Genomic DNA, 22,103 nt, shown 5'->3' on the forward strand with positions numbered 1-22,103 from the left:
CTTAACGTTACCTGTACCTTACTGTTATTATTGTAATTTTAGATTTTACTATATAACCCACTGGGAACAAAAGCAATGCCACTAATTATTGTGGGGGGAAAAAATCAACTTTTATATCAACATTTTGAAGTAATTGTTTTTAAGTATTTTGAGTGTGTTTCAAACATCTGGTGTACAAGATTACAAAGAGACACTTTTTCAACATTAACATAAAAACATATATGTGATTATACATAGATCACATCTGCGCTGAGAATACTATTTGAACTTTAATGCATTTATAAAAAGATGAATACTGATATGAACTGTCATTACCAATGACAAGTATTTTTTTTTTAATGGAGGACTTGTTTTTATTATGAAATAGCTTTCTTATTTACTGTTTTATTTACTGTTTTCTGAAAAATATGAAGTTTCTCAAAAAGGAGAATACAAGATGCTGTTTTCAAGTTTCTGCAATCCTTTTATTTTTTACAGCAAATGATTAAAAAAGAATAATAAATTACAAAAATATAATGATCTAATGCTCATTTTAGTTTTGTTTTTTTACATCATTACACCTTTCATTTTAATACTATAAATTACTTCATAGTCTGGTGAAAGACATAGTGACACTGTGTGATGAATATGTTTTTTATATCATGGCTAAAATACAGTAAAATAGATTATAGTTGTCCTGATTTTGCTCAAACGGTGTCACGAAACTGTGTGTTGTACTTCGGCTCTTCTAAAATGCTGGGCAAGGCAGCAAGAATTGATCAGAAATACAGTCTCGGTGGCACAGCACTGCCATCTGCTGATGCGCAAAGATTTTAAAAAAGATTGAAGCACCTTCTCTTCACGAGTCTTTATTATCTCATCTGCCTCAGTTAAGTCTCTTTTCCCGCTAATGGTCTTGTCTGTCTACTGTAAAGCTCATCGTAACAATGTCCTCGATCCCAGCCTGCAGCTCATCGTGCTCCTGCACGGCGGAGACTCCTTTAGGGGTCCCGGTCAGGATGAGATCCCCTTCCTCCAAGGTGATGAAGTCGCTGATGTAGCTGATGAGATATGGGACGGAGAAGATCATCTGAGAGGTGCAGCCGCTCTGTCGAAGCTGATTATTTACTTTCAGCCACAGGCTGACCTTCGCCGGGTCAGGGATGCGCTCTTTGGGGATGAACTCGCTGACAGGACAGGAGGTGTTGAAAGCCTTGGCCATGGTCCAGGGCAGACCTTTGGACTTGCACTCGTCCTGGATGTCTCGGGCTGTCATGTCCAAGCACAGAGCATAACCCGCAACATGCTCCATAGCGGCGGACTGCGGGATGGCCGTGCCCCCTTTCCCGATCACCACCCCCAGCTCCACTTCATGGTGCAGATTAGTGGTGTAAAGGGGCACCAAGATAGGCGAGCCCTCTCTCACATATGCAGTAGGAGGCTTCAGGAACAAGACAGGCTCCTTAGGAATCGCGTTTTTCAGCTCTTTGGCGTGATCCGCATAGTTTCTCCCAACGCAAATGATCTTCCTCCCCCATTCCCAGAACCGGGAAATATTCCGTGCTGTCATCGTGGAGAACCGTGAGCTGTTTCGGCTGCCTTGATGCAGTCAGCACGAGTGTAACTAAACTTTGACCGACACCGTTTTGACCGCTCCGGAACATCAACCTACGGCAAGCCTGAAGGGACATGCGCAGAGCACAAACGTCGAATCAATGCTATCTTATTTGAGATAATTACTGGGACTAAAATGTAAAACAAAACCACTTACTAACTTTATTAAACTACTCTTGTGCAGAATTACGTAAACAAGTTAGACAGTCACGTGTAACTTGTTTACGTAAATAAATACGTCTATAGATCATTCCCGATCTATATACCCGAGACTTGATTGGCGGAGCCTTGGAGGGCAAAGGTCAAAGGGAGCGGAGGCGGAACTGAACCAAAACCAAACTTTTCTGGTTTGCACAAACGTGATAAGACTTTAGCTACTGTTGTTATGTTATTCAAGTCACTAGTAGGGAGTGCCTGCACTCTATTAGGAGCTGCGACAGCCTTAAAATTCGGTACGTCCACACGGTTTTCTCTCATTTTCAGCCCGCGAAGGTTTAGCGTAGTTTTCGCTTGCTTCGCTGCCGTTAGGTGGGTAGATGGCGTTTGTTCGTTTGTTTATGTTTTGTCGTCTTAAAATGGGGGGAGCTGTCACATGAGCACAGCCGGCCTGTCTGAGCGCATACCTGTTTCCTCTTATATAACCTCCTCTATGACAGTCATATCGGTGTAATTAATTAGCGTGCCCACAAAAAATCCAACACCGAAGCGTGTTAACGTGTGGCGTTCACTTGTCCAGCGGGGCGGTGAGGTGTGTTAAGTTTCTCGCGTTTGTGGCATTAAACGAATGTAAGGCAAGGAGTATGTGAATATATTACAGAGGTACAGGGGACTAGAAGTTAAACTGTCCCGATTTCTGTCTGATGTGGCTCGGTGTTAAATATCGGCTTTTATCCCCTCATGAAGCTCCGGTGGAAGTCAAGGCCCAGGCAGCCGCCCTCCTTCACAGTGTGGTCAGGAAATCTAATCTGGTGGAGCAAGCAAACATGAAGATTGAACTGCTCCCTGCGCTGTCTGACAACTACATGTACCTACTGATCGATGTGGACTCCAGAGAAGCAGCTGTTGTAGACCCCGTGGAGCCAATAAAGGTCTGTTCAGTCACTGTATCATATCAAGTAATGTTATATAAACCAGTTGACAACACTTTAACACCAATGCAGAAAGTCTACCTACAAGTGATTGTGTTAATCTTTACACACTATTCAAGTCAAAATTGTGTCCTTTTACAAATATTTGATAGCAACATAGTTTTCTTTTTGTTTTGTCTTTTATTTATTTTTTATTTTGAGCCTGAAAGTATTAATATTATCATTATTATTGTTGTTGTTGTTGTTACTATTATCATTATTATTATAATTATTACATGATATGGTATCTGAGGAAGTGTCTAGTTACAGGACAGTTTGCAGTTCGTTCAAGGTGCAATTGTACCTGCTGCCAGTTCACCTGAGGTTAGTGTGTGTGTGAGGAATAACCAAGTTAAATTAAGTATTTACTACACAGAGTACTGTAGTAGTTGCTTCATTTAAATGAGAGAAAGTGTGTGAAATAGTTTAGACACTTTTTTTGTTTAGTTTTTGTGTTTCTGACTGACTTTATGACTATACCTAAAATGATCCAAAATCTTATACTGTTGTACAGGTGCTACAATCTTTTGTAAACTGAGGCTGTTTGTGATGAAATGTGATTTTTAGATCTACCAGTGTGGGTCAAATAAAAAAAATGTGGTTTTAGGGAATCTTGTGTGCAAGTCATGCCTATGTGGGTTTTTTCCTTCTTTACTTTTTATTGGACAGACGTGACAGACGTCAAGGGGGACCTTGACACTGTCACGTAGACTGTCTGCGTCCTCACTATATTTGCCCAGGTTCCCACAGAGACCGGTACCAGCTGGTCTGTGAGATGGAGTGATCTCCAAACAGTGCACAAGAGGTTACATAGATGTCAGTGAGTGCCTTTAGGGATGGTGCCTTGACACAGACATGAGATTTGAAATGACTCAGCATGATGGTGCAATGGTTAGAAGTATTAGAATTGTTGCCTTTCAGCAAGATTATAAAGATACCTGAACTGGCATTTAGGTGAGTGTGGGAAACACTTGCGCAAGTTCCACACATGCAAGGTGTCCTACCACTGCCCTGAATAAACACATTAGTTTGCAATGAACAAGTTATTGAATTATTATAGATATTGTTATAGGCTGCAGTTACAAGCAGTTTTTTTGTGACATATCAAGGGGCAGTGTTTAACAGTTGTAATAGTTTTGCATTGTTATATAATAAATCCCAAAAGTTGAGGTCATTAACATTTTCACTTTGAGTAGAATATAATTAAATCATCATTTTTCTCCTGCTTTCAAGTATTAGATTTTTTTTTTTTTTCACTAAAAATGAATCTTGTAAATCTCAAAAAAACACTATCTGGTCTCTGAAACATTAATTAAGCATTAATCATCCAATTTTTTTAGATATGCTATTTATGCATATTCTATTTATATAATCTGTAGTTCAAAATGTTGTATAAACATTTATACCAGTTCTTAGCATGGGTCAAAACTGACCCCAACCATATTCTGAAGGCTTGAAATGCGAACAGTTTATAAGGGTTAAAATAGTCATTCATCAATGAGAATACATATAGTGTTCAGCATCATAACTCTGAGAGAATCCACTCTGCGTTTTGCTGGTGATATTGTGGACTTAAGAAAAATATATTATTGTTGTTGTTATTATTATTATTATTATTGTTGTTGTTGTTGTTGGGTGTAGGTCAAAACATAACCCTAGACTATTGAAAACACTACGTAATTCTATCCAAGCGTGATAGATTTCTTCTTATTTATGTATTTATTTATTTTACTATTTTTATTTCATTATTTTTGTATGGGAGGTGCCTACTTTCAGGACAGTTTGCAGAAAGGTGCAGAGTACCTTATATCAGTTTGAGGTTAGTGTGTATGTGAGAAAAGGTTAAGTATGTACTGGATAGAATACTGTAACTGTTGCAGGAAAATGCATCCAATCTTTTTATTCAGAGAATACTGAGAATGAAATTTGATATGGTGTGCATTTTTATCTGCCCGACCTTTGTTTGGGCTTTATAATGATATGTAGTGAAGGACAGACACAACTTTCCAACTACGCAGTAGTCCTTAGTTTGGAAGAAGACCAATCTCCTTTCAACTATATACAGAATCTGCATAGTTTGAAAGTCTACTATCAAGTCAAAGGTATTTATAATATTAGAAAATATCAAGTATTTGGTCATTGCTACATTTAAAACTAGCGTGTGAGTAAGAAATACCAATTTGATGTTTTCAGCAAGTTTTCAGCAAGTCCAAAATCCAAGAACCCTGACTGGCCCTAATAAATTAGTAGTAGGGCCCAAATCTGTGAATTCTCCATAGAAAAAGCTGTAACTAACAGCTTTTTCTCTCCTATTCTTCATTAAGACCTTTAATAACTAATTGTTGTTGGATACTTATTGATAAATTAAGTAGTTATATTGGCATGGCTCCACTCAGCATTTTTTTTTGTGTGTGTGCTTTGAACAGGTTGTTGAAGCTGTCCGAAAGCATGGTGTAAAACTCACCACAGTTCTAACCACCCATCACCACTGGTAAGCTGCTGCTTATTTTATAACATTGATGAATTTATTTATTTTTTTCCAAGATTATTTCTCCATAATAAGTAAGCTAAAAAAAATACTTATTGTACCTGTTAAGGCAAAAGATACATTTTATATTCATCACCATTACCATTAATATAACCACGTTCACATCCAACGTGCTGTGTGAACAAAGTATTAGGTCCACTCTGATCATGGAAGGCTGTGACTGCAAAGTAACCTACCTACTGTACTGTACTCACTCAAAATTTGTAAAGTCTTTTTTAGGACAAGGTATGCTTATATATTTCTCCACCAGTTTCTCACGCAGGGCTGCAGTAGGAGTCAAGTGATTTTGTTTGCTTTGATTTACTTTCTTTTAATTTTCTCATGCTGATGTGCATCTTACTACCTGGTCACATGCTGCATTTAGCAGCAGCATTCTCCAGTCTAACAAAGTGCTTCTAGGAAAAGCTTGTGGCAGACATTGTGTTTAGCTTGATGCTGGCTGACAACACAGACCACAAACTACCTGCATCATTATACTAGCATTACTATAGTAATGGTGCAAATAGCCTGCAAGAGAAGGAATGATGGCCTAAAAGGTGTTGCTGTGCAAACATGATCCCAAAACATCAGATGCTGAAGTCAGAAGATGCTCCTACTACTTAAGACGTCATCACCCCACCCATTTCCTGTCATTATGTTTCCCAGAAATCGGCAAATTGTCTTGATTGTTTTGCTGTGAATACCATTTACTGGTATTAAACGCTACTGCCCACTAAATGCACGCTTTATAAATAAACATTTCCTTTGGCTTCTTATGCTAAGAACCTGCTAAACCTGTATTGGACAAAAGAGTAATACCAACACACTAATTTTCTGTTTTAGGGATCATGCCGGTGGAAATGAGAAGATGTTGAAACTAATGCCAGGTCTGAAGGTCTATGGAGGGGATGACAGAGTTGATGCCATTACAAAGAAAGTTTCTCATTCCAACGCTTTCAAAGTGAGACGAGCAAACTCTCTGCTCTGTGGTCCAACTATAAGCTTCAAATGAATGATTGCTCACTTATGTTTTTCTCTCCTCAGGTTGGCTCACTCCATGTTAAATGCCTTTCTACTCCTTGTCACACGACTGGTCACATTTGTTACTACGTGACCAAAGAAAACAGCACTGAACCACCAGCTGTCTTTACAGGTGTGGTTACTTAAGTTAAACATTTATATGAGATAAACTGCGAGTGTAAATAAAGACATGTTTTGTGTGAACTTAAAGGCCCTAAGAACTCCTGTTTTTCCCATGTAGGGGATACTCTGTTTGTGGCTGGCTGTGGGAAATTTTTTGAGGGTACAGCAGAACAGATGCACAAAGCCTTGATAGAAATTCTGGGTCGCCTTCCTCCTGAAACGGTAACTGCAAACGTAGGCGTTAATTTTACAGATTTTTAGGATGGAAAAGGAAAGACTTAAATTCTTCAGTAGTTGATGAGTTAACTTTGCTGTATGTTTAAGGTGTGTGACTAACTTTAGCGTGTTTGTGTTTAAGCGTGTCTATTGTGGTCATGAGTACACCGTCAACAATCTGAAATTTGCACGTCATGTGGAACCGCACAATGAAGTAATTCAGAAGAAGTTGGCCTGGGCAAAGGTACGTGATTCATACAGTAACCACTTCAAATCAGTTATCCTTAATTAATTAAAACAACTTTGCAATTTTTGTGTATTTATCTGTCTGTAGGAGAAGTGCAGCAACGGAGAACCAACTATTCCGTCCACTCTGGCAGATGAATTCACATTTAACCCCTTTATGAGAGTAAAGTATGTATAACTTCATTAAAAACAGCCTTGTGAAAAAGAGTTTTCACAGGACTTAATGTAGTCTTGTAAAAAACTAAGTACAGCAATACTACTTCTATAGGAATTTAGAGAATAAGCAGTAGCCAGATGCTGCTAATGAATTGGACTTAATTAACTGATTATCAGCGAGTGTGGACTTGTAGAAAAGCTGACATTTGGGCAGCTTGCTGGTCTGGCGCATTTAGGGGTCTGTTAATATAACTAAGGTAATACAAGTCTTCCCAGGAGTAGATGTCCCGGCACAATCATCTAACAGTCAGACTGTAATGCTCAGAGAAAGTGAAAAAAAGAGAGCTCCATCTTAAACTTGACAGGCATAATTTAGCATGTTAAATGTAAAAGTTTGTGACATTACAATTAGAAAAATGCTGAACAAGTAGGGCTGGTTTGGAAGGGTTGACAGGAGAAAGCCTCTTCTCTCTACAAAGAACATGGCAGCATGACTTAAACTTTGTAAAGTTGGATCAAACCACAATTGCCTTTGGACAGACGACACAGGAGTGGAGATGTTTGGCCATAATGTACAGCGCTAACACAGCATATTTGAGGTGTTATTGGGGTGATGATTTGGGCTTGTTTTGATCCACACGACCTTGGACATGTTGTCCAAAAGAATTTTAGAATCAAATGTGAGGTTATCTGTCCAGAACTTAAACCTTGGCCCAAATTGGATCATGCAACAGGATGACGCACAGGAGCAAATCTATACCAGCATTGCTGAAACCAAAAAGAGTGGAGGTGTTGCAATGGCGCAGACAAAGTCCAGACCTTAATCCTGATTAAAATGCTGTGGTGGGACCTTAAGAGTGCTGTGCAAAAACAAATGCCCACAACTATCAATGAACTGAAGCAACTTCATGTAGAGGAGAGTATGTCGAAGTTCCTCTGCAATGATGTGAGAGACTGCGAGTCATACAGGAAATCATTACTTATTGCTGCTAGAGCTGGTCTACAAGCTACTGAACCTGGGGTGCACTTACTTAGTACAGGGCCCTGTGAAATTTCTCTTTTTCACATCACTGTAGTAGTAATTACAGATGATTATAATTTGTTTTGAGGTACCTACAGTGAGAGTGCTGCCTGACTACATTTGTTTCTCCCCCCCCCCCAATGTGTAATTTAGAGAGCCGTCCGTTCAAGAGCATGTGAAGCAGACAGACCCTATCGAGACCATGAGAAGTCTTCGGAAGGAAAAAGATAATTTCCGAGTGCCCAAGGAGTGAAAGTGCACCAGAGTTGGCATTTCAACTGATTACAACACTGCAAGCTGTCAATTATATACTCAAAGAAATACCTGCAACTAATCTGTAAACCGACTGAAAAACAGCACATCCATTGCATTGACTTTAACTCAAGGTCCATTTTTTTCTATCACAGTGTTCAGCATAACATATTAGACTATAAATCTATAAATAAATCATTCTTTTAGATATATTTGAGTTTTTTGGGTTGGCAGTTTTAAGGAATAAATGGCCATTATTTGAATGTTTTAAAATGAGAAAAATGTAGTTATTCTGTAAATGTATCAGAAAAGTTATTTAGTCTTATGCTTTAATATATTGATGTTCAAACTACTGTTTCACTCAGCGTTTAAACATTTAACAAGACGAGGACCACATGAGTAACAAATGTTGGCGTATGTGGACACTTTCCGTGAGTTGGTTTAATAATAGGTAATCATTTCTTCGCCTACAAAACTTTGTATCAATGTTTCTTCATGTCATTTATTTTCACGCTTGCTTAAAAGATGCTAGTTTGGTTGTTTATGTGCAAAATACAGCATAGCTGCCTTTACATATAAGTAATCAAAGTGATCTGTGAGCTCAGCCTTGTCTACCTCTTGTGTCAGCATTGTTAGAAACCCCAAATCATATTTTGCTCGTAAAGTAAAATCTTTCAAGGACTATTGCATGAAGCAATTTGGAAAAAGCAATAAAGCACATTTGTTTCAGTAGGTTTACACAAAAGTTTGTGTCAATAAATTGTGTCATAAGCAAAATATATTCCTGATGCAGAATAAGGCCATTAAAACTGTTATATTCTCATATACATCTCATATTATTGGATTATTACAGTAGTAGAAGTTTGCCTTTGGCGAACGCTTTCATCGGTGTTATCTAACTTTTCCAGTTACATTTTGGGAGATGCTTTGGGTTATAATTGCTAAATCTTGTCTATTAGCAAACCATGGAATTAAGCTTCTCTCATGTCTAAATATGATGAAAGTATTAAGAAGCAGGTCCGGTAGCATTTTTTTAAAATAATTATTATTTTGTTTCATTTAGTAGGTGATTGATGTGGACACATTATTATTATTATTATTATTATTATTATTATTATTATTATTATTAGGACTGTGTGCACACAGTCCTAATAATGCAATTGAGGGGAAAAAAACATATGTGTAAGCACATTATGGATATGTAGCCATACTTAATCTGTGGGCTACTCAGAAACAATAGTTGTGGGCCTTTCAAAGAAGCCCGGAAAAGGGAACCACAGTTTATAAAATGTGTTTTTTCACCCACAAACTGTATATCTATTTTTTTCTAAATCCATACAGGACATATCTTTTACCCATTGCACATACGAGGGGGGAGAAGAGTCTTTCCACTTAAGTAAAATAGCTCATCTGGCCAGCAGTAATGAAAAGTTTAATGTTGGGGTTGGGCAACTTCAGGTTCTGGCCCGCACCAAACATAGCACAGAGTGACTCTGGTTTAATTTGATGCTGCATGACTTCAGACATTATATAGAAAGCAGAGGTCCAAAAGTTGGCCAACGAAGGACAGGATCAGTGCATATGAAGTAATCTACCAGGGGCACCCCCACACCTTCTACAGGTTGGGTCTGCCTCTGGCACCAACTTAGCCCTTAAATTCAATCTTAAATTGAATGAGTGTGTGTCGAGCACACAATGATATAATGTGAACTTGGCCAAGGATAGAGTCCCACAGTTCTTTTGTCAAATGAGAGTTAAGGTCCTGTTCCCATTTAGATTTGATGGCAGCTACTGAAGAACATTTTAAATTGGAAATTGAATTGTACAAGGCTGATATTATGCCCCTAGAGGCTGGATTGACTATTAAAAAACCATACTTTATCCATTGTTTAGTAATTTGAACTATATAAATGCACCACATTCATGTTTGCTTCTATATAAAAACTCTTTGCAAAATAATGATTAGCCATCCTAAAAGGCGTCAGATAATGTCTGAAAATGCCTATTCATGCTTTACTAATAGTTAATTACTATTATAAAATAATTATAGTCTTTAACAATGTAAAAATGTGAATAATTATTTGAAATTTTAGATGTTAATAATTTAACTGGTTTTTATTTTTAACCAAGGCTTGTACATTTCCAGGGGCAGAGAAGCATGAATCAAGAAAAAACACATTGATAAATAAGCCCCTACGACACACACACACACACGTATATATTTGTAACAAATTTAAAGGCGTTTGACTGTTTCCAGCTCGATTAAAAGGTCTTAGTTTTGACCCTTTGATTCCACGATGTCGCGATAACTTCTTCGTCTGACAGAAATGTGAGTTAATAATTTGAAGATGGGCACCGTCCAGCTGCAATAAACGACCTGATCGGATACACTTAAAGAGAGGTAGCTCTTCTCTGATTTTTTTAAAACTATTTTTAGATTTTAGAGTCATGTGACATCATCAGGAAGTACTCGGCTACATGACACTGTAGTTTACGGGCTGGCGCAGCTTACACCGGCCAGCATGCTTATATCGACTACCTGTTTATGCTTGACGAAGTATTTAACATCTCGTGCAGAAGACAGGTGCGTTCAAGTAAATGATTCATACGTTGACTAATCAAACCTCTTCTTGAAGCGTCGCTCACTGTGGTGCGCATGCGTGTGCGGGTACCATGAAGGTAAAGGTGATCTCCATCCTGGAAGACAACTACATGTACCTGGTGATAGAGGAGCAGAGCAAACAGGCGATAGCTGTGGACCCGGCTGTGCCACACCGGGTGAGAGACATTGTTGTGCCTGTGATTTAAAAATGGCGTCATACTTCAGAAAAGACTCCAACTTATTTTTTTGATCATCTATGTATCTAACAAAACAAGGAAACAGTTTAAAAATTGATTCAGTGAAAAATCGAAAACTGGTTTGTTAAAAATAAGGACATTTTAAAAAGCAATAAGCAATATTCATAGATACTGTAGAGAAAGTGCACTACAGATACCATACTTGCTTTGAGAGTGTTTATGGAGAGGTCAGAGGTATACAGAGGTCAAAAGGAATTGCACTGTCTCCAGAGAAGGCATGATAGGGTGCAAAGAGACACACTCTGGAAGTCAGTATGAGGAAGTGAGGAGTGACAGAGAAGTAGGGTGATGCAGGACCTGTATGAGGACAGCGAGATGGTGGTGAGGTGTGTTTGCTATGATGAGGCAGGAGTCAGGCAGGAGTCTCTGTGGGGACTATCATGTTTGCAGCAGACACTGTGATTTGTAGTGAGAGTGAAGCAAAACAGAATACATGTGTGTGAATGAGAGGGCGACAGGTGTGCCTCTGCAAGGGGCAAAAGAAGGGAAGGTGGATCAGTTTAATTATGAGCCAACAAAAGAAGAAGAATTTTAAGGGCTGCAATAAATGTTTGCTTTCCTCATCATTTAATGCACCTTGTACATTCTCCTACTATTACACTTTTCTGAAGCTAAAACAATCATAGGACAAAGAAGCTGCACCTGAGGACTGTTTGGCTGTTTTGCTTTAAAAGTGACTGGATGATTTTTTTCCCCCCACAGCTGCTAGAAATAGTGAAACGAGAAGGCGTCTCCTTGATAGCTGTTCTCACCACACACCATCACTGGTAAGAGGAGCGTTTCGTGTCAGGTAACAACACTGCAAAGCATCTCAGTCAAATTGAGGCTAATGGAGTAATTTGGTGCCTCTGCTTACTAGGGACCACGCTCGTGGGAATGAGGCTCTGGTGAAGGAGGTCCCTGGCCTGAGGGTGTACGGGGGAGACGATCGAATCGGGGGTCTGACGGATAAAGTGACAAATGCACAGGAACTGAAGGTGTCCACAAAGCACCTACAGGAGCTCGATGAAGATGCCGTTTAGCTGCGTTTTGAAATTTTACAAACCTGTTGTCTTTTTCAGTTCTGATTTTTTTTTGCCTCGTTGTCCTTTTCTTCATCTGCAGTTTAGCTCCATCAATGTGAGGTGCCTGTTTACTCCCTGCCATACCTCTGGTCACATGTGCTACTTTGTTTGGGAGGATGAGTGCACTGACGCCCCTGCTGTGTTCACAGGTCTTTTTCTGTACACATAAAGAATCAGTGCACCGGTTGAAATCCAAGACACTAGTAGATTTCGCCATACTGCTTCTGACTGTACAGTAAAGGCAAAAAAAATGACTCACTTCATGTTGCAACTGTTGTGTCTTCAGGCAAATAATCTTAATAACTGATTTCTGAGTGGCTAGAGATATGAATACTATAAGTTGTCCATGTTGTGTGCGATGACAAAAACTGACCACTGCCTCCTGTGACATCCCCTTGTCCTTTCTTTGGGTTGCTAGGGGATACGTTGTTTATTGGTGGATGTGGACGGTTCCTTGAGGGTACAGCAGAGCAGATGTACCACAACCTCACCCAGGTGCTTGGTTCCCTACCTCAAGACACGGTTAGTGGAAACAAGAAATACTAACTGTTTGCGTATGCATGTGTGTACGACCTCTACAGGGTTAACAACAGCTAGCATGACCTCAGATAAGTCTAAATCACTATAGTGAATCATCACTCCACAACAATCAGTGAATTGAGGGCAGGACTGGCTCTCTTTTCACCCTTCATAGTACAAACTGTCTTAAAAATGGCACAAAGCCCAGAATGAGTAAAGATACTGAAGCTGTGCTGTGAGCTAATCCCTACTTTAAATGAGGCTTTGTTCATCTTTTAGAAGGTGTTTTGTGGGCACGAGTACACCATAAAGAACTTGAAGTTTGCCATGCTGGTGGAGCCAGAAAATGAAAAGGTTAAGGAGATGCTGAGCTGGGCCAGGGTGAGCATGATACAGGAAGCTGCTACAAGAATAAGGCTTGCAGTTTTCTCTGGTGTTAGCCTGTCTCCTGATACGCAAATATATACAGATTACATAGTAGGTGATCCACAACTATTTCCAGTGTGTTAAAGGCATTTCAGTTAGATCATTGTTGTTGTTGTTTTTAAATATCTTGGACAACAATGGTGGTCTGTTGCACAGATAAGTAATCCTTTACAGGCTTTTGCTGCACAGAGAATAGTCCAAGCCTTAATCTTTAAATACATTTAAATATGTTTATACCAGGTTTCTTAAAGTGTTTGCTGTCTCTGCAGGCAAGAGATGATGATGACAAACCCACAGTGCCATCTACACTGATGGAAGAATTCGAATACAACCCTTTTCTTCGTGTCTCGTGAGTCTGGATGTTTATGTATAGCATATATAGAGTGATGGGTCAGGTGAAACACAATTACTTTAAAATCAAGTTAGTCACTATAAGCAACCTTTAATTCCTGTTCCAGAAACAAAAACTCCCTTTGTGGGAAACCCTTTGGGTCATTTCCAGCTCTGTGCTTTACCAGCTTTGCATCATTCACAGTTTAAAATAACCCTTGTTTATGTTATAATGGCTCTTGGAACTGCCTCCTACTAACTAAGTAACTAACTTTCTTGTGATTGGCTACCCCTCACAAACAGATTAGATACATTTTCTAGTCACGATTCATCTTTGTTTATATTTTGCTCAGAAAATGGGAAATGGGTGGAGGGATTCATTGAAACAGCTACAAACATATACATCAAATAAAAGTATATAAGACAAAAACATATTCTGTACAATCCTAACAAGCTTTAAAGTTAATATTTGATATGACCACCTTTATTCTTTAATACAGCCTGAACTCTCTTAGAGAAGCTTTCTCATCATTTCTTTAAGTAGTCTTCAGGAAAAGTCTTCCAGACTTCTTGAATTAGCTTCAAAGCTCTTTTTTTGGATCATGGCTGCTTTTTGTTCTGTTTTCTGTCCAGATGATCCCACACTGCTTCAAAAATGTTGCAGTCCAGCCTCTGGGGAGGCCAGTCCATGACTAATAGTGTTTCACTGTTTGTTTTTCTATCCAAGTGTGCTTTTACTGCATTGACAGTGTCGTTTCCACATTGCACTGATCTTCAGTGCAGTTCTTGTGTAATTTGGCATACCTCAGCTTTGCCTCCCTGTCCTTAAAAATTGCTTCTTAACAGCCACCCTTCCACTTCCTGCGGCTGAACAGATTTTCCTATTTGTTAATGGCATGACTTTCAGATGGTGTTCATCTGCTATCAATATATATATATATTTTTAGGCGTGCCACTTCTTCTTTTGTCTTCCACTTGTCCAGTTTCCTCTCTTTCTTCTTGTTTTTTTTTAAGGACACTGTACACCAAGCTTTCAGCGAATAGTTTTTTAAGCTACTATTTTGTGTCAGTCAAACTGTATTATCTTTGGTATTTTTCATAGATGTAACTGTAACAAATTATGTGTTTTTGTTACAGGCTGCTAGAAACAAAGTGCCTAAAGATACTGTTTAAAATAGGTTCTTTGCTAATTTGTCACAACACCGGTTCATCACTTGAGTTGGATTCGTTGTTTATGCTCGAATGATTCATAGGTCAGTGTTAAGTGGCTGAGTAAATAATAACAATAAAAAAACATTCCTTTGAAAATGATTCACACTATTTTGCTCAAGACCACTTTAAAACGTTACAAGATAGTTTGATTCCTTGGAAGCAAAAGGGTGACTCAAGACTTGCACAACACTTCACGTACGACTGAAAAACAGGAAACGCTCAGTAACCGTGTGTTATTCTCTATGCTCGAATCAGTTTGTGGTCAACTGTTTTTAAAACCTGGACTGAACTAGAGGGAAGCTCTTAGTTTTCTCAAATATTTTTATTTTGTACTATAGTGTAGTGTAGTGGTGCATCAGTTGTGTTTCTTCCTTTTCAAATCTTTTTTTACTGCAGGGAGGAAGCAGTGCAGAAGTTCACGGGGAAGACTGACCCCATAGAGGTGCTGAGGGTCCTGCGAAAAGAGAAGGACAAATTCAAGAAGCCCAAGGAGAGACTTCCTCCTCACGCCATGCTGGCTCTGGAATGGGGGCTCCTCAGACCTTGAAGTCCACATTCACAGGCATCAGCAGTAGTATGTAAATCAGTTAACCAGAGCTAACAGAATGAGGATGAGGGTGAAAAACTGAATGCAGCGAGACACAAGACCTGTAGAGTGCATTGTTTTGTTGCTTTAAAACAAAGTCTGAACAATACACCCCTGAGTGCTGGTTAACCATCAAGTGGAATCCCCTCTTTGCATTTAAAATGCAGTACAAAGCTGCTGTCATTAAATATTCCTCAGAAACAAATTAATTTAGAGGCCGGTCTCCCAGTCTCTTACACACCAACTGCACCAGTTAACGTCTGTTAATACCAATTTTCAGTAAAACTGTCGAGATTACATTTTGTGTATTTATTGATTCAAATAACTGGTTTTGGAAGAAATGTAACCTTCAGTTCATTATTATTTGTATGCATGTGAAACTTTCATTGCTTTGATATTTACTTTTTTTTTTATAGACATTTTTCTGTCTGGTAACATTGCTACAGTTCTCTCATTTAACTTTTTTGGTCAGTTTAGAGATGATGTATATGTGTATATATATATTTCCCAGTGTCTTTGTCCTCTTAATTCTGGAAGTGAAAGCTTCAGATCTAATTTACCTTAATTTAAGTGAATTTGTTTGTCATTTAGACTCTACCTTGTGCTCACTATTTTGGGACAGGTATCGAATATGTTAAAGTGTATTACAAGGGTAGAAAAATACATGCAGTGAACATCACTATGAATGTAAATTGATGATTTTCATCCCAAAGATTACATGCACAAAATACAAGAGCCTAAAAGCTGTATATGGGAGTCAAAAGATTATTTAATAAAACATCGGTCTCAATCCATATTCAGGACACAGTGTTCTTTTTTCAGTAACTTATAAAACACACAGCTATAATTAATGTTTATTTTCAAAATGTGTACACACATGTAACGATCAAATCAATGAATACATTTTGCTTACATTTTAACAGGTTTTCACATATTTACTAAGAATACATGAGCTTGTTGGCTGTGTCAACTTTATACCAAAGTTTTCAGCAGCACAAAGGTGGCCCAGTGGCTAAATCACTGCGATGACTTTTGCTGAACCTGTTCAAAGCAGGTTAAATGGCACATTTTCATCTTTAAATGCAATACAGATTCTCTGCTGGTGGAATACCTTACATATGTGCACGTTATTAAGCCGTATCTTAGTAACATCACAAATGAAGCTCAGCTGTAAAGCATCATCTCTGATTAGAATTGGATGACACTCATAGGGATCATTTTGTGTGCAAGAGTCGTCGTGTGATGTGTGAAATGCTCATTTTTTAATGTGAGTGTACATAGAACCTGAAGCAGAAATGCCAGTTTAACAGAGAAACTTGATAACCACCTCCATTATCGCCGACTCTGGTTTTAGGTTTTGTCAAGGCAGCTAAGGAAGAGACAGCCTGACTGTGTTGGTCTTCCTTCATTGTATACCCCTCTGCCATAAAGCTTTTAGGTGAGGAAAGTGTTTTACAAAGAGGTATTAGCAAACAAATATTATATATTTGGACGATCTGTAGACACAGCCTGTCCAAAATTTGTGCAAAATAAAACTCTGCAGAAACACTCTGCTGGACAACAAAAAACATGTATCACCACTTCATAGCGAGACCATTGGTCATTTTTTCCACAGTGTGGTATTGTGTGTGTAACAGCTCTTTGGCTCTTTCATCTCCTACACTGTTGAGCCAGGACTGGTACAATTCAGCTACGCGAGCGTCATCTTCTGGCAACAGGGGGCGCTCTGCTTTGTAGAGATCCTCAACTTTCTGGAGCAACTCCTTTTGGTTTTGGCCAGTCGAGGGCTTCACCTGCCCGCCGCCATTCAGGCATCCTGAACAAGAGGTAAAGACAAACATAGATAAACATTAAATAACAAACGGCAAGCTGATGTGACTATTGTGGAGTTTGTTTGTTGGTTATTCCCCTGACGATGTAATGCATGCATGTTGTACTATTCACTTCACAGATGTGACTAAATGCTGCATCTTATAATTTCATGTCCATTTGTATGTAGCAATGCCATTTTTAAAACATTCGGACCAGCTTATCGCTTAGCGTGGCTAATTTGCATGTAAAAATGATAGTGCTGAGGTAACAATTCAGTCCCTTATGTGGGTAACCTCCTATTCTAATAGGTCAAAAGTTCAATGGCTCACATGAAAAAAAAAAAAAAAAAAAAAAAAAAAAAAAAGGTATCTGGAAAGTTGAACATCTGCATTTTTCACCTCACCTGATGGGCAGGCCATAACTTCAACAAAGTGGTAAGGCGATTTTCCCCTCTTGAGTTTTTGCACCAGGTTCTGAATGTTGCGGAAGCCGTAGGCTGAGGCAAAGCACAGCAGGACAACGCCATCTTTCTCTAGACTTACCTCCTGGAAGTCTTTATTCCTGTGGCAAAGAGTGATTGTGTCGGGTTCTTGCATCATATAAATCAACAGAAACTGAACATTCCCCTGACATGGTGGAGTGGCATAATCAGTCTCATGAGTAGTGTTACTTTGAGATGATCTAGCTACTGTGAATGTGCATCACGAGCACAGAATGTGTCCTCATTTATATTTGGTTTCGAGCTTGGCTGTTCCAGGACACATCACACCACCGTGAAGCGCTTCTGCTGCTTTAAGAAGAGGCGACATGCTCACCTGAGGGTCTTGTAGGTAAGATTCTTCACCTCCTCTCCGAAAAGGTGCTTGGCAGCATGTGTAAAAACGTGATGCAGGTAACCTCCTGATCCACTCCCAGCATGACTCAGGAACTCATCTCCACAGAAACTGCTGAACCTGTGATAAAAAAAATAAATGAATAGGGAATGAGTCTAGCTATGCAGGTGGAATTGTATAATTACTTTATGTGAGTGAATTAACAAATGTAAAAAAAATGCAAAATGAAAAAGAACGTACATTGTATCTGGGGCAGCAGACTCCAGATCATTAAGGGACACATTTTCCTCCTCCAGCATTTTCAGAACCTCCCCTTTAATAGATAGGAAAAATAAGACCGACGATAATGCGAGTCCATACGCACAAAGACCACTATAGGAGTAATCACTGTACCAGACGTGATGACACAATCCACTTCACGGGTCTCAGCGTTGGGCATGTAGAAGTCTGACCGTGAAGCCTCAAGTTTCTTGTCAAAGCAAGGCATTACTGCCACATGGTAGATCTGCTGTGGACTCAGCTTCTAAAAATACATGGAACACACATTTCAGCAGCCTCTCTTTTTGAGACTTTTGAACTGTGTATATTTACACCACTCCTCAACAAATACAAAGCTCACCTGTCGTTCAGCAAAATAGCTTTTGACCAAAGATCCCATCATCTGCTGGGGGGAGCGAGTGGTACTAATAAATGGAAGAATATACTCCCCGTGAGTCTTCTCTGCATAACAGATCCACCCTGAACCAAAGAGAGACACTTGCCTAAGACAGTCCAGGCTGGGTTGAAGAATAAAGTTGGTCAGACTAATTATTGACTTTCAAGCTTGTTAGAACTGTACAAACTCTGTGTACCCATTATCTACTCTATTTCAGTTTCATTTTGCACATTTCAATAAATCACTCCATCTATTTCCACCATTTTTCTAGCAAAATATAAAGAAATGAAGGGTGGCCCAAGACTTCTACACAGTATTATGTCAGTTATGTGGCCCATCACTGTTAACTAACCCAACTGCATACTGGATTACTAGATATTATTTGACACTGGAGGACTGACTTCTGTTAATTTAACCTTTGATCAAATCAATAAATATACCAAGTACCTAATAAAATTTTAAACATTCTATCTTTCTTTGTGAGAGTGGAACATTTTTTTTTTTTTTTTTTTTTTTTTTTACACACAAGGACAGTAAACGATTAAAGACAAACAAGGATGACGTGAAAAAGGCAGGACCCTCCAACATCACTAATTTTACTTTGTGCTCCTGAGTGTTTCTGGTGGAATACCTGGACAGGCTGACGTTAGCATGGGCAGGGCCTTACTATCCTGTTCCTTCCTTTGGAAACGCTCCACAAACTCTCTCTGACTTTCCAGCAGACTAAAGGTCCGACTGAAGCTGGTATCAAACACATGATGAACTCCTGCAACAACAGTAACAACAACAATTTTCAGAGGTGACTATGTCAACCTAAATAAGCCCATTGTTTGAATGCATATTTACACTCACCAAGGTCTTTGAAGAACGAGGTAAGCCTCCTGCCTGCCTCACTACTGCTCAGGTTATAATGTGCTGCCAGGGAGGCTCTGGCCTGTGGTGACACTGACACCACCACAATCTTTTGCTCTGTCTCATTGGCCTGAAGTTGAAATGATTCACAGGTGAAAATGATGCCAGGCTAAATTATTAGTCTCATGTAAGTAGCATTCAGACGACGTAACTCTACCTTGTTCCTACGGAGCACTTTGAAGAGCTCTTCATGGCTTTGCTGTGTGATGAGGACACTCTCAGCTGAGGTGATACAGCCACTGCAGGCCAAACAGTCGTTCAGTGTGATCTTTGCTTTCTCCAACTTCTGCTTCCCACCATCCTAAAAACACATTTGATGAACTCAAAATATGGGGCGGTGCAATACCTGAAATTCAACAACTCAAACTCAAGCCTTTAAACCCACCTTGTTGACTTGTACATAACTGCCATCATCTTCTATCTGTATTTTGGCCACAGATTTACCTTGTTTCTTCTCTACTTTGACAGGCTTAACACACTCCTGCAGAAAAAAGTCAACAAGAAAAAAGAAATTAGCAATTTTTTAAATGCTAAATCCACATACAATGTTCTTTTAATTCTTTTATTGTTCTCAATTTTGGGGTTTGCCACGGTGGATCATCTTCCACCACCTGGCCCTAGTATCCCCTCCTGTCACACCAACTCTCTGCATGTCCTTTTTCACTACATCCATGAATCTCACTAAGGTCTACCTCTTTTCCCCATTCCTGCTTTCTCTGGTTCCACAAAGACACAGTGCAACACCTTCAGACCTTCTCTATCAACACTCTCAAAGCAAACATTGCTCCTTCTCGGAGCAACATACTGAAACACATACTGCTGCTCACTGATTGGTCACCTTCACCTTAGGTCTTCTTAACCTAACTTCCACACCTTTTTTCTCATATCTTCATGGTGTGGCTCATCAGCTTAATCTGGTTAAAAGGTTCACTAGGCATTTCATTCCTCCATAGGTATGTCATCTCGATCAACCGCCTTTCCATTCATGTACAATAGAAAACAATTTATGACAACGCCCAGAGGCACCAAAGAAAACTAAAACAACACAGGAAAAAGTATATGATAGGACATAAAACACAAAACCATTGCTAGCGAGCGCGATAAGCTCTTTTTAAAAGACTTGTTTCCAGCAGTTCGTCATACTTGCGTCATGATCGCTATAACTAGCAGTAAGCTAACTGCGCAACATCCGTCTCGTCACTTTAAAGTTCACGGATTTTACAAACTGAGACAAAATTACTCCAATTTATAAATATCGTAATATGGCGAACTTTGTTCGAAAACTACTCTATGTCAACTCACAACAGATAAGAACAGTTACGGTTAGATATGCTAGCGACTTGGGTAGGTTTTCTTCAATTAGTATTATTTTTTTATACATACACGTGAAGCTAATCACTCGTTAGCGATGTCCCACAAAAATACATATGATATTGTAAGATGTTACACGAGTGTTACAAAACCTGCCTGAGAAGGAGTTATAAAATCATCGAGGTCTGTCAGCTGCAGCACACCGCTGAAATGAGAAGCCATATTTACTGCCGTAAAGTTTACTCGTATGTCGCGAATAGCAGGGAGAAACACAGACACAAACCTTAGAAATGTCAACTGTATACCTATGTCAATAAATACATAAATTATATTGTTTTACGAAGCCAAAACACTGATACCCACAATTATCTTTTTTCTACGAATGTTTTCTTTAAAGCGTAAAACCACTTGACCCTTAAATGACCCCCCCCCCACTGCAAGGTCATTTAAGGGTAAAAGATCACCAGTACATTTGCCAAAGTCTTATTTTTGTACTGCTTAGTGTTGCCACTCATGACTCATAAAGGTCTCTGTGTAAATATGAAATGACTGTAACATAAGGCAACGAAGCATTGAAACAGGCGATGTGAAGCAGGGACAAGAGTTTGTTCCTTCTCCATTTAAATCAATACAAATGTAAGTTCATAAAATTAGACCTCTTGAAGAAGTCTCCCTTGCATTAAGTGCAATGCCATGGGCCATTATCAAGGTTCGATGTGAGCAACTACAGCCAGCATGAACCTAGACTACACACTTGTTACATGGATGTGGAAATTTATTTCTGCCACAGTAAAAAAAAAAAAAAGTAAGGCAGAGCTGGGTCGAAATCTTGAGTTATTATCTCAAACTTTCAAGTTACATATTTCCACTTACTAAGTATCTTAAAATTTCGAGTTATTTATGAAATTTCAAATTTTTCAATATATCTAAAGTTTGTCTTACAAATAGCAAAAAACAGTTTTCTTCAGCAGTGGGAGCAGTGCTGAAAATTTTTGTTTCCTGTCCATATGTTATGTATCATACATTTTCAAGATACTCAGTAAACTGACATTCTAACATAATAATCTGAAATTTTGAGAGGATGATTTAAAATGTCGATTTAGCTCTGGCATTAAAGAAGAAGAAGAAGAAGAAGAAGAAGATAAGTATTACAACTTAGAAGTGATTTAAAGTTACCTTTCACTCAGCAGTTAGCTCTAACCATACCAGGAAAAATACCAACTGGAGCATAACAGAAACCGTTGTTTTCCTCACTCCTTTAAGTTTAACTCATTTGGGATTAACTCGTTTAAGAGTGTGGGTG

General features: G+C 38.9%; 4 protein-coding genes across 7 annotated transcripts; 2 read left to right on the top strand and 2 right to left on the bottom strand.

Annotated features, from left to right (window-relative positions):
- Positions 1-442: 442 nt before the first annotated feature.
- fahd1 (fumarylacetoacetate hydrolase domain containing 1) lies at positions 443-1,761 on the bottom strand. The gene has a single exon (XM_004558352.6). It carries the CDS (start codon positions 1,547-1,549, stop codon positions 887-889), a length of 663 nt encoding a protein of 220 aa, XP_004558409.1. The 5' UTR covers positions 1,550-1,761; the 3' UTR covers positions 443-886.
- A 122-nt stretch (positions 1,762-1,883) lies between these two features.
- On the top strand, positions 1,884-9,104 carry LOC101471104 (hydroxyacylglutathione hydrolase, mitochondrial). 3 transcript variants are annotated; one of them, XM_004558350.4, is made up of 9 exons: positions 1,884-2,045; positions 2,497-2,681; positions 5,147-5,211; positions 6,091-6,208; positions 6,292-6,400; positions 6,509-6,612; positions 6,749-6,850; positions 6,941-7,020; positions 8,183-9,104. In XM_004558350.4, the coding sequence occupies exons 1-9, from the start codon at positions 1,979-1,981 to the stop codon at positions 8,280-8,282; spliced, it is 930 nt and encodes a 309-aa protein (XP_004558407.3). In that variant the 5' UTR covers positions 1,884-1,978; the 3' UTR covers positions 8,283-9,104. The 3 variants fall into 3 exon arrangements, with proteins under 3 accessions (XP_004558407.3, XP_076739251.1, XP_004558408.3); XM_076883136.1 differs by lacking the exon at positions 1,884-2,045 and adding an exon at positions 2,101-2,121; XM_004558351.6 differs by lacking the exon at positions 1,884-2,045 and adding an exon at positions 2,203-2,341.
- Positions 9,105-10,528: 1,424 nt separating this feature from the next.
- Positions 10,529-16,071, top strand: LOC101470330 (hydroxyacylglutathione hydrolase-like protein). Of its 2 annotated transcripts, XM_004558348.4 has the most exons (9): positions 10,529-10,682; positions 10,918-11,059; positions 11,843-11,907; positions 12,000-12,117; positions 12,245-12,353; positions 12,623-12,726; positions 13,003-13,104; positions 13,419-13,498; positions 15,088-16,071. In XM_004558348.4, the coding sequence occupies exons 2-9, from the start codon at positions 10,955-10,957 to the stop codon at positions 15,236-15,238; spliced, it is 834 nt and encodes a 277-aa protein (XP_004558405.1). In that variant the 5' UTR covers positions 10,529-10,682; positions 10,918-10,954; the 3' UTR covers positions 15,239-16,071. The 2 variants fall into 2 exon arrangements, with proteins under 2 accessions (XP_004558405.1, XP_004558404.1); XM_004558347.6 differs by lacking the exon at positions 10,529-10,682 and having other exon boundaries at positions 10,710-11,059.
- narfl (nuclear prelamin A recognition factor-like) lies at positions 16,029-21,068 on the bottom strand. The gene is made up of 11 exons (XM_004558349.2): positions 20,957-21,068; positions 19,875-19,970; positions 19,647-19,790; positions 19,430-19,559; positions 19,209-19,343; positions 18,542-18,660; positions 18,316-18,445; positions 18,163-18,235; positions 17,905-18,042; positions 17,493-17,650; positions 16,029-17,093 (listed from the first exon to the last, which is right to left on the bottom strand). Exons 1-11 carry the CDS (start codon positions 21,020-21,022, stop codon positions 16,852-16,854), a joined length of 1,431 nt encoding a protein of 476 aa, XP_004558406.1. The 5' UTR covers positions 21,023-21,068; the 3' UTR covers positions 16,029-16,851.
- Between the last annotated feature and the right edge of the window lie 1,035 nt (positions 21,069-22,103).

Source organism: Maylandia zebra, linkage group LG4, assembly GCF_041146795.1.
Source record: "Maylandia zebra isolate NMK-2024a linkage group LG4, Mzebra_GT3a, whole genome shotgun sequence".
Classification (NCBI taxonomy): Eukaryota; Metazoa; Chordata; class Actinopteri; order Cichliformes; family Cichlidae; genus Maylandia; species Maylandia zebra.

Bases quoted from the DNA above. Each gene is read 5' to 3' on its own strand.
- fahd1 (XM_004558352.6), bottom strand. From the start codon at position 1,549: ATGACAGCACGGAATATTTCCCGGTTCTGGGAATGGGGGAGGAAGATC.
- LOC101471104 (XM_004558350.4), top strand. From the start codon at position 1,979: ATGTTATTCAAGTCACTAGTAGGGAGTGCCTGCACTCTATTAGGAGCT. The intron at 6,851-6,940 runs GTACGTGATTCA...ATCTGTCTGTAG, and splicing joins AGAAGTTGGCCTGGGCAAAG to GAGAAGTGCAGCAACGGAGA. The intron at 7,021-8,182 runs GTATGTATAACT...TGTGTAATTTAG, and splicing joins AACCCCTTTATGAGAGTAAA to AGAGCCGTCCGTTCAAGAGC.
- LOC101470330 (XM_004558348.4), top strand. From the start codon at position 10,955: ATGAAGGTAAAGGTGATCTCCATCCTGGAAGACAACTACATGTACCTG. The intron at 11,908-11,999 runs GTAAGAGGAGCG...TCTGCTTACTAG, and splicing joins CTCACCACACACCATCACTG to GGACCACGCTCGTGGGAATG. The intron at 12,354-12,622 runs GTCTTTTTCTGT...TTGGGTTGCTAG, and splicing joins CGCCCCTGCTGTGTTCACAG to GGGATACGTTGTTTATTGGT.
- narfl (XM_004558349.2), bottom strand. From the start codon at position 21,022: ATGGCTTCTCATTTCAGCGGTGTGCTGCAGCTGACAGACCTCGATGAT. The intron at 19,560-19,646 runs GTAGAGTTACGT...TTTCAACTTCAG, and splicing joins AAGTGCTCCGTAGGAACAAG to GCCAATGAGACAGAGCAAAA. The intron at 17,094-17,492 runs GTGAGGTGAAAA...CCTCTTGTTCAG, and splicing joins AGTTATGGCCTGCCCATCAG to GATGCCTGAATGGCGGCGGG.